The 11524-nt window shown below is 45.7% G+C and overlaps 1 protein-coding gene across 1 annotated transcript; it reads right to left on the bottom strand.

Annotated features, from left to right (window-relative positions):
• Positions 1–2176: 2176 nt before the first annotated feature.
• On the bottom strand, positions 2177–11261 carry dhcr7 (7-dehydrocholesterol reductase). The gene is made up of 8 exons (XM_056413042.1): positions 11182–11261; positions 10214–10333; positions 8653–8875; positions 8477–8567; positions 8152–8365; positions 6683–6887; positions 5066–5197; positions 2177–4450 (listed from the first exon to the last, which is right to left on the bottom strand). The coding sequence occupies exons 2-8, from the start codon at positions 10309–10311 to the stop codon at positions 3986–3988; spliced, it is 1428 nt and encodes a 475-aa protein (XP_056269017.1). The 5' UTR covers positions 10312–10333; positions 11182–11261; the 3' UTR covers positions 2177–3985.
• Between the last annotated feature and the right edge of the window lie 263 nt (positions 11262–11524).

Raw genomic sequence — 11524 nt, 5'->3', positions numbered from 1 at the left:
CCGCCTCGCGCCGGAGCCCCGTCCATCTCCAACAACACTTCCTCGCCTTCAGGGACAACTTGGGAATCAATTACCTCGGTGATGTGGTTCAGCGTAATGCAATGCGGTGAAGCCGGTGCATATTGCGTCGAACAAAGGCGAGTGGGAAATCAATGAGTCTACCATTATCATAACGGATTTACATCCACAACTTGTATCATCAGTGATCGGGGAGCCGCTGATGGGGAGGTGCAGGCTGGTGCTCACGTGGCGTGATGGGCCCACCCGGGTGGCAGTGGCGGAGTTACTAAAAACACTGAGGAACAAGTTGTCCAATCAGATGCAGCTTCGTCTTTATTTATCTACTCTGCTCCATGTTAAAAACATTTTTGTATGTGATATCAACGTTGCAGCAGAATTTCATCCTTTTTTTAATGATATAACTTAAATCCATCCCTGACCTTGGAAAGTTTGGTGCTGTAACACCCTGTTCTGTTTCTCCTGTGTTCCGTGTCTCCTATGTCTCCTCTGTGTCTTCTCTGTCTTAATTGTTTAATTCCCTGCACCTGCTCTCAGCCACTCTTGTCTCGTTACTGTCTGATGTCGTACACCTGTTTCCCCCCCTATATATTGTGTCAGTCTTTCCTTTGTCTGCTGTTGGATTGTCGTCTCTAGTTCCGTGTCCTTTTCCCGTCGTCCTGTCCGGGTTCCTGGTTCTGCCTGTTTGACCCTGCCTGCCCCGAACCTGGATTCTCTGCCTGCTCCGTTTGGACCTTGTTTTTTTTTGTAATCTGTTTTGCCTCATTAAGGAGTGCTTTTTATTTTATTTTTATATTGCGTCCAGCCTGTCACTCTGTCACAAGAACCTGACAGGTGCCACACAAGGCCAATTCAGAAGCTGCTCTGTAGCTTTTGATCAGGTCACATGAACATAAACTGAAATATATATTTTCATGAGAAATGTTGTGTATCGAAGGGGTTAATTTCCTTTTCTGGTGTACAAAGTTTTCTTCCAACCTCCTCAAACCAGGGAGCTCTGTGCATTATCGAACACGATGACTGAAACTTCATCTTTTTTTTTTTGCCTGTAGTTTGTCAAAATTTTGCGAGTCGAATTAAAAGGGAGCTGTGCGCAGACGCAATTTCAAATGTGTATTATCCTCTGAGATTTTGAGTGCAGCACTACTAAAAGAAATAAATGTTGGTATAACTTTTTTAAACTTACTTTAAAAAGGACGACCATTAACATAATGCAGGGGTTTTGGCTGAAACCAAAACACGTTTAGGAATGTTTGGTCAGAGGAGCTGCATGTTTGTTTAGAGCAGTTGGTTTCCTATTTAGGTAAACCCACTCCACCTCTGGAGACATGTGTACAAACACAACTCTCTGTATGTTGAGCTGAACACTGGGATTAGCTGACACCTGCTGCCCCCCAGTGGTGAACACCCGAAACATCATCAGCTCGCCTCATGTGGTCTTTTAAAAACAATAATGCACTGTGTAAAAGATATATATATATATGTATACACTACCGTTTAAAAGTTTGGGGTCATCCAGACAATTTCGTGTCTTCCATGAAAACTCACTTTTATTTTTCAAATGAATTGAAAATTGAATCGAAAATATAGTCAAGACATTGACAAGGTTAGAAATAATGATTAATATTTGAAGTATTAATTTTGTTCTTCAAACTTCAAGCTCAAAGGAAGGCCAGTTGTATATCTTATATCACCAGCATAACTGTTTTCAGCTGTGCTAACATAATTGCACAAGGGTTTTCTAATCAGATATTAGTCTTCTAAGGCGATTAGCAAACACAATGTACCATTAGAACACTGGAGTGATAGTTGCTGGAAATGGGCCTCTATACACCTATGGAGATATTTCATTAGAAACCAGACGTTTCCACCTAGAATAGTCATTTACCACATTAACAATGTATAGTGTGTATTTTTGATTAATGTTATCTTTATTGAAAAAACAGTGCTTTTCTTTGAAAAATAAAGAAATTTCTAAGTGACCCCAAACTTTTGAACGGTAGTGTATATATGTATATATATATACATATATACACACACATTTTTATATAATGTATATACTGTATATATATATATATATTGGTAAATAGACACACATCTTTTCCCCACTCTGACTGCATGCTTGTAAATAGAAAAAGAAACAAACAGTCCACAAAAATGACTTTGTTGTTGACTTTATCGCGATAAGAAAGGCAGTGCTGGCATGAGGAAATAAAAACATGGTTGGACATTTCTGTCGGCATAGAGCTGCTCTCCTCAACATGTTGGTTCAACACAAAGCGAATACAAATATCACAACTAACTGAAGGAATGGTTTCTTTTCAGAACCCTTTACAGGCTCAGTGAAAGAATAAACTGTTCTATAACTATAATATAAAGAGGCTGGACAAGACCGGACCCGTTACCAAACCAACCCGAACCCTTGTAACATTCCCCGGCAGTCCGATGGGAAACGGGCTGAGTGAATAAATCGGAGCGTTCAGACAACCTTTCAACAAAGATTACGTAACACTTTTTATGAGGCAGGTCTTGTCTGCTGAGCCGACACATTTTGGACCATTAAGCTAGCCGAGCAACAACAAAACATGAGTCAATATTGATTCATAAATATATTACTAATTCATGTATAATCACTCATTTAGTCTGAAGGCGGAGTAATGAAAAGCTCTCCTCGTCGGTTACCTGAGTGCTCAGTGCTGGCGTCGAATTAGGTTTTCATGAACATCAGCCAAAAGCAATCCTGACAGGTGATACATTTACAAAGACATACAACTGAAAAACATCAGATTCTGATATTTGAGAACGTGGAACCTGACGACTATGAAGCCGACAAAATGGAACGTGGGAATGTCACAGCTTGGTGAGGAATGAACACATCCTTTCTTATGGTTCTTATAAAAGGAGCACGCTTGGTGGCAGATTAACACATGCTGAAATCTAAACGGGGAGGTCGTGACGGGGTTAATGTTGTCCAACGGGTGCAGTTTGGTTGGGTTTGTCACGCTAACGGTGGCCTGCTGAGTCACTTTGACCCGTAGGGCTGCAACAACGAATCGATAAAATCTATAAAAATATAAATTCATGAAAGTCATTATCAATTCGTTACGTCCCGCGATTATTACGACACTCAATAAGTCACGGAGATGTTTAAGTATTAAACAAGTTGAGTGGAGGTCGAGGAAAGACCAGAATGCTGCGTTGCGAAGGCCAATCAGCGTTGAGATGCTCCGCCGTTGGTGAGTCAAACCGCTGCTGCTGCTCGAGTAGCGCTGGAAGCGGGAGTTATTCTGAAAGTCACCGAGCTGTGTGAGCCTACGGGTGACGTTATGAACCCAAACACGAGGGCGTTAGTGTGTGAGACGTCCACGACAAATATAAAGCAGAACTAGTGGTTAGTTATTCTGGTGGATGAAGGAGATGATACCGGTCTTTACGGAGACGAGACACGGAGCGTCTCGACGTTTATGAAGTGAACACGGTGAACGGTCGAGCGAGTAAACTCACGCGTTTTGGGCGACGCGAAAAATAGTTTCGCTTTTGGTGTGAACGCACCTTTACGCTGCGTTACCTGACTTCCTCCTTTGCGAAGCCATTATGAGCACGACCACGAGAGGTCGCCTCCCGACTATAAACGTAAATATCAGCCACAATAGGCTGCATGTTTAAAATGGGCTCTGGAGTTGTATTTTGACTCTTCTTCCTGATTTTGGCTTCTGGTTCAAGTGCCTGGTCCTCGTAGCTCCTCTGCTGTCATCCCGTTACGATGTGTTTGACTGTTAACTGGTCGCAGCGTCATGAAAGCAGCGCACATGTACAGCTGGTTGCACATGTGCGCTGTTGAAATGCTCAGTGTGACGCATTCTGGATACGCGGAAAACACAAACCCCTTGTGTTCCTCTTCCCACGAACTCTGAACCCTTTTTAATCTTACCCCCCCCCGACCTCTCCGTCCCCCGCCCCTCCTGCTCTAAAACACCCCGGGAATGAGTCGGTAAGGCACGGCGTCCGTGTAGCGCTTCCAGTCCTTGCCGTACTTGCTGCCGCAGCGGTGCTCGTCGCGCACGCAGCGGTGCACCAGCAGGATGGTCATGTAAACGATGTAGAAGTACGGGAGGAGGTGGCCGAAGCCGCAGGCGGCGCAGTAGGCCAGCGAGCCCATCAGGTCGCCCGTGTAGTTGAAGTGGCGGGCCAATCCCCAGAACCCCGAGACCATGAGCTTGCTGCGGTGGACGCCGCCGTCGGCGGAGCGGTAGGAGCACTCGATGTGCGCCGGCTTCCCGCCCCAGATGGAGCAGGAGCCCTCCGTGCGCCGGAACAGGTCCTTCTGATGGTTGGTGGAGCGGAAGATGTAGTAGCCGACCAGGCCGAGCAGCAGGACGGCCAGGGCGTGGCCGTTGGACAGCTGGACCGGGTGGTACACCAGGTACAGACCCTGGAGAGCCACAACATGTAGTCACGCCGAGTCACGCAATATGACTTCATCTGAGTGTCCACCTCCAGCGTGTTCAATACACCACAACACACTCACACACATTATCTTCTTTTAAATTTAATTTCATCCACATGCTTCCACTCGACACACGGATACAGAAATGAACCCAGAAGGCAGCGAAGGTCCATTAAAGTCATCGCTCACATGTACACCATGTCTACTGCGTGTTGTGCATACGGATTATGAATATTCGTTCTGCATATGTCAGGGTTCTTACACATTTTGACGAATGGATTTCGAGGACTTTTCCATGACTTTAAACCAAATTTCCATGACCAAACTGAAATCTCGGAATAAACATGAAAACTGTAGAAAATGTTGCGTATTGAGAGCTATCGCTGGCTTATATTTCGAGCGTCTTTCTTTAAAAAATATATCAATTATTTCAAACTCGCCGTAAATGAGATGTGATTTTAACAAATTTCCATGACTTTTCCAAAACTTTTATCATTGAAGTATTTTCCATGACTTCTCCAGGCCTGGAAATGACCATTTTAAAATTCCATGACTTTTCCAGGTTTTCCATGACCGTACGAACCCTGATATGTGCTTTACCTGCAGTGTGTAGAGGTAGGGCAGCCACACGCAGTCTCCCCAGCCCAGATACCATCCGAAGTGGTCATGGCAGATATCGATGGTCTTCAGGTACCACGCCTCGTTCCAGAAGAAATCCAGCACATAAATGGCCTACGAGAAAGACCCAATGTACTCAACGAGCAGCGTGTGAAAAGACGGAGGGGATCACGGTGAACTCAAACTGTCACTTTGGAGCAGAGGACCATAAACTTAATGATGAACACTTATATTTAATGGGGCTGTATAATATAATGCACTTTTTAAACGGGCCTCGAACCGGCTCCATCACGACACCCATCTGCCTATTGGATGTTTTTCCATCATGAAAAGTGAACCGTTATGGCTGCTGTGTCCATTTTCTGAAATATATTGTTGGCCTGCGGCCCTTTTGAGTACTATCCCAAAAGAGTTGCCGCTTTTCTCAACGCTAAACGTCTCCCCTCTGATTCGGAAAGTCTGGTATGAATTGCAATCATCTCCTGTTTGTTTACTATTGAAGAATTCATGAAGCAGATCCTGGGGATTAACAGCTGTCTTAATACTTATGCTAAATTTTGGTTGATATTACCTGTTCAGCCCACTCAATCCCTGGATAAAAAAATCAATATCAGATATTTCATATAAAACTAAACAATTAATGGATCAGCCCTAATCTTTAGCATCTAGTGGTCAATGTTGAATGTTAATCGATCAGGAGGGATTCTTACACAACCTCCACATGTCAGGTGATGAATAAAGGTGCGTTCACACCAAAAGCAAAACTATTTTTTCGCGCGACCGAATCCCATGAAAATTCTGCGATAGACGCGTATTTCCGGCTGCGATAGACGCAATATTTTCCAGGGCGACGCGTTTTCAGCGGCGCAATTTTCGCCCCGAGTTGAAGTATTTCAACTTTGAGGCGGTCATCTTGCAACTCGGGCCAATCAGCTCTCGTGTTCCGCTCTCGTAGCGCTCGAAGCGGAAGTCTTCCAGACGTAACAGTAACTTCATCGGTGACAGTGACCGAGCTGAGTGAGCCTACGGGTGATGTCATGAACCCAAACACGAGGGCGTTAGTGTGTGGGATGTCCACGACAAATATAAAGCAGAACTAGTGGTTAGTTATTCTGGTGGATGAAGGAGATGATAACGGTCTTTACGGAGACGAGACACAGAGATAAGCCCCGCCCCTCGCGGAGCGTCTCAACGCTTATGGCTTGAGCACGGCAAATGGTCGAGCGAGTAAACTCGCGCGTTTTGGGCGACGCGAAAAATAGTTTTGCTTTTGGTGTGAACGCACCTTAAGACTCTAAAGTGATGTAACATGTGTGAGAAGAGACATATCATGAAGAAGTTACATGACATGTCATTTAGCTGACGCTTTTATCCAAAGCAACTTCTAATCCTGTTACATTCATTCACTGTAGACGCAGCTCCAGGGAGCAATTCAGGGTTAAGTGTCTTGCTCAAGGACACATCGACTCGGGTGGGGATTGAACCTCCAACCTTCTGATTGAAAGACGGACCTGCTAAGGTCGAAGAAGTTGGGTTTCATATGCCACGTTTGTTTCTCCGTCTTCCATTGTGCCTCAGCACACGCCCGTTGCTCCTCACCTGCAGCACGTTGACCAGGATCATGGAGTTGGACACGTGTCCGTACAGCTCCTGCTGCTTGGCCATGAAGGACAGATTGATGAGAGTCCAGGCCACGATGCCGGGCCGGCCGTTGAAGAAGAGCTTGAAGTCGAACCACTTGCCAACGCGCGGGTTGAACTCGATGCCCATCATGTAGTTGTAGAAGATGTTCCCCGTGAACTTGCTGCAGAATCACACAACAAAGGAGGAGCATACGCTGAGCACCCGACGACGCTGGGGTTTTAGAGCACAGAAAGGGGAGGAGTTTGGAAACTGGTATAGACGCGTGTTACGGGAGCTCTTTGGAAACGATGGCGGAGACGCCCGCGCTTGCTACTCGATTGGCTCTTATCAGTAGGGTACCGAAAACCGATGCCGATATGGCACCGCTTCCTATACGACCGGTGCCGACTGGACCGAAACGCAACGCACATTTCGGTGCCTGAGCCGATTAAAATAAAAAAATTTAAAATATTTTGAACTTCTCTGGTGACTCCGCCCTGTCAGCAGGTTACGGTAGCCTATCATTTAACTTTGAAAGCGGAAGCGTGCACCGTGTTTGACTACGTGAGCCCTGAGGAGCACATCAGCGGTCAGGCTGGGCGCGATGGGGAGACCGGTCCACCTGAACACGTGGAGACCGATGATGACAAGAGCAGCCTTAACTCAGATTAGTGCCGTAACATTGATTGCAAGTATTGCATTCATAAAAGTAAGCCAACAAATAATAAACTAGAACGGGCACTCGGTAGAGCGCATACCTTCGCATATCACAAGATTGGGCATTGAATTATGAACATTTTGGCATTAGTTGCCAGCCAATTGGATATAAATTGACCGCGCTATGGTAAAAAGAAGATTTTGACCTTTTCATGACCTTGACTTTGACCTTTGACCCGATCGATCCCAAAATGTAATCAAATGGTCCCCGGATAATAACCAATCATCCCACCAAATTTCATGCGATTCGGTTTAATACTTTTTTACTTATGAGAATAACACGCACGCACGCATACAAATACACGGTGATCAAAACATTACCGTCCGCATTTTCAATGCGAAGGTAATTAACCATTATAACCATGTTTAGGCTAGCTCGTAGCTCGCGCTAGTGTATGCCCAGTGTACGTGAATGGTCGTGTGGCATTCTTTTTATAATATTTTTTTAGCCTGTGTTTAAATCATAATGCTTGGTGCTCAAACATATTGTAAGTTGATGAACAATGTTTTCCTAATGTTGAGTTTGTAATATGAAGATGTTGGCCATATTTGTTTTTACATCCCCCGAATAAACATTTAACAAAATCAGTTCAGTAATGCATAATTACTGTTTTTGTTGCATTTGTCACGTGTTACAAACCACAAGCTACAACTGTGTTCCGTCATGCGCGTCGCATGACGATCAATAAATGACCGTTGAATCCTTGAGCATGTGTGTCGGCACTCACCAGTCCTCCGAGTTGGTGGGGAAGAGGTAGGCCTTCGCGAAAGCAAAGCTGGCCACAGCGTAGCCCAGTATGTTAGCGCACCACATCAGGGGGATCCAGTTGTCGAATAAGATGGTGGGAGAAAACCAGTGGAAATGCTGGGCGTTGGCGCACCACAGAGCGTGAGTGATCAGCCAACACTGGAGCCCGTTGATCTCGTACTTGTTGATCAGGCCTGGGGGTTGGATGTAGAGAGACATGGTAATGAATGTGTAATAAAAGCACTGTGTGTGTGTGTGGGGGGGGGGGGTCTGTGTGTTTCTGTGTGTGTGTGTGTGTAAATTACCAGCGGGAGTTCGTGCTCCATCCTGCACTCCACCGACGTAGCCGGGAATAAACTTATGGGTCACATCAGGAACGCACATGTACAGGAACACCTGAGGGACGACGCGACAGCAAGAGCTAAAGACAACGCACAACGGACTCCCCCCCCCCGGCCCCCTTCACACGCCTCCTCCTTACCTGAAAGCCAACCCAGGCGGCATATATTTTGGCAGCGGCCCAGGTTATGGAGGGTGACCGGGCCCAGATGGAGAGCAGCGTGGTCTCTCCTCGGAACAACTCCAACAGGGGCTGGCTGACGGAGCACTGGTACTGGTCACAGGCCATCACGAAGTAGTAGACGATGAAGGGGGCGAAGCAGAGGAGGGCGATCACACTGACGAGGGAGAACCAGTCCACCTCCCTGCGGGCGAGTCAGATATGCACACAGGTGTGAGGGAGGTTTTTAAAAACATTTGGCGACACTGTGTGTTTCATGGACAAACCTTGAGAAAAAAGAAGTCAACTGAAATCCTATTTATGTTGTCACAAGTCTAAACTGTGAGGGGTCCTGATGTTCAAAATGTTACGAGAAATTCAGATTCAGTGTTAGAAGACCACAACATTCAAATAAGATTAAAAAACAAGTTTTGAGAACGCAAACGTGGACACGTCTGGACAGCTGATGGGTCTATTCCATATCTCAAACTTGCAACAGAAGAGGAAGGAAAAAAAGAAATTAAACTTCAAGTGAGCAACGCTATGATGCACTTATTACTACAATGTAAGCGCAACTAGTAAGAAACAGTAATAACTAGAACGGGCACTCGGTAGAGCGCATACCTTCGCATATCACAAGATTGGGCATTGAATTATGAACATGTTGGAAAGATTGTGATTGTCTCCCACCTGGACACTCCCCCTGGACACTCCTCCTCCTCTCCTCGAGGCGGGAGGTCCATCACCATCACCACCGACCTCCACACATACTTTTTTCCCGACCCGGGCGGCGGCTCATTCATCGACCCGGGACGACTGACTGTCACCCCCAGACTACCACCTCTTCTTCCACCTTCCTCTCCTCCTTCTTCCGCCTCCTTCCTCTTCCTCCTCCTCCCTTCCTCCCACTCCTCCTCCTCCTTGCGTTCTCCCTCCTCCTCTCTGCGTTGATTGTTGTTTGTCATGTCCAAATGTTGCACCTTCCACCAAAAATCTTGTTTTGTTTGAAAAACATTTTCTTTGGCAATATCGCTTGTTTGTGAAAACATTCATTCTTTGGCAATAAACCTGTTTCTGATTCTGATTCTGATTCTGATTAGTTGCTAATTGGATACAAATTTACCACGCTATGGTAAAAAGAAGATTTTGACCTTTTCATGACCTTGACCTTTGACATGATCGATCCCAAAATCTAATCAAATGGTCCCCGGATAATAACCAATCATCCCACCAAATTTCATGCGATTCGGTTTAATACTTTTTTAGTTATGCGAGGAACACGCATACAAATAAATAAATACACGGCGATCAAAACATAACCGTCCGCATTTTCAATGCGAAGGTAATAAAGTTGTAAGACAGCATGCCTCTCTCTCCACAACCCAGTCCTCTATTGTTAGCATCAGAACATTACGCTCTACGGCCCAGAGGACACAATCTTATTTGGCCACGTATCAATTAAGTCAGATCATGGGCCATTTTAACTTCATAATGGGCTTGTGGTGAACATCCTTCTGCAGCCTGTGAAGTGTCACCAACTCACCACGCTCGCCCCCACTGCGCCGGCTGCTCCCCCTGTTCTGAGTCCTTCCCGTTGGCCCGGTTGGCCCCGTGCTGGGTTCGTCTCCTTGAGGCCTCCATTGGCTGCTGCACCGCTCCTTTTCTGGTGAAGGGTCAAGTTATCAGGACAAGACTGGTTATGCAGCGGCTCGCCGTACTTTATACACAGTTGTGTTTAAGGACCAAATGGCACTCTGTGACAATTCCAAAGTGAAAGTGGATGAAAATGTCATCTACTTTTGTATTTGTTTTACCGATTCACTTTTTGTTTTTGTTTAATACTTTTTATTGATTTTGCAAACACAGGAATGAAGAATAATACCACCTCCAATAAGTTGGGGTATACAGACCTTTACATTCAATCGTTTGGAGGTTGTGTAACTGTGACACACTAGAAGAATTACAATTTCAATGATCAAACAACGATAACAGCAACTTAAGGTACATTTAAATATAGTACGAATTGAGACGTGGACACATACATACATAATTACATACAGAAAAATATATATACAAAATTAGAAGAAAAAGGGGGGGGGTGGTTGTGCAGGGTATGTGTGGTGACACGTTTAGATACATGCAATGTGGTTCCACAGGCTACTTATTTATGAACCAATGATGATGGTAAAGCACTCACGCGCGCGCGCGCACACTTCTGGAGCAAAGGTATTGCCAGGGCCGCTGGGAGAGCAGCAGGCTCACACGGTTGCATAACGTCAACAAAGACGAAGCCTTTCTCATCGTGTTGGTATGCCTTAAGATGCACTTTAGCACTTCCCGTGTATTACACCCGCTAAACTTCTCCGCCACTTTAATTGCCGCGAACTACCTCGAATAATTACGGTGACGTTACACGTCCAGTATATCTTTTGTAACCCGAACCGTGCGACTTCAACAGTATAACACACGTTACACCGCATTATTATGACTATTACACCGGCGTGCACTTACCGGTAGATAACAGACAGAGGAGGGAGGCTGGTCGTCTCTTCTTTCCTCCCGGAGTCCAGGTGCTGAGCTATCACGTTACGTCCGACCGCTGGACTCCTTAAAGCAACAGACCCCGCCCATAACACCACCGCTCTTTAAAATTCAACCAATGGCAATCGTGCAAAGGTGGGCCCTCGGGAGGGAACAAGCATCTGATTGGGCAATAATAACTGGAGCCACCAGCGCCTCACAAGTCCTCCACTGGTTGAATGGTTCAGGCAAAGTAAACGAGGCACTGGCAACATTACGAAATAGGTGTCATCGTTATCACGGCCTTGGCCCTTTGGCGTCCTTCACTTTTAAT

The sequence above is a fragment of the Pseudoliparis swirei genome, chromosome 4 (assembly GCF_029220125.1).
Source record: "Pseudoliparis swirei isolate HS2019 ecotype Mariana Trench chromosome 4, NWPU_hadal_v1, whole genome shotgun sequence".
Lineage (NCBI taxonomy): Eukaryota > Metazoa > Chordata > Actinopteri > Perciformes > Liparidae > Pseudoliparis > Pseudoliparis swirei.
This window is presented reverse-complemented; position numbering and strand designations above follow the sequence as displayed.

Bases quoted from the DNA above. Each gene is read 5' to 3' on its own strand.
- dhcr7 (XM_056413042.1), bottom strand. From the start codon at position 10,311: ATGGAGGCCTCAAGGAGACGAACCCAGCACGGGGCCAACCGGGCCAAC. The intron at 8,876-10,213 runs GTGAGTTGGTGA...ACTCGCCCGCAG, and splicing joins GCGCAGTGGGGGCGAGCGTG to GGAGGTGGACTGGTTCTCCC. The intron at 8,366-8,476 runs GTAATTTACACA...TCCAACCCCCAG, and splicing joins TGGAGCACGAACTCCCGCTG to GCCTGATCAACAAGTACGAG.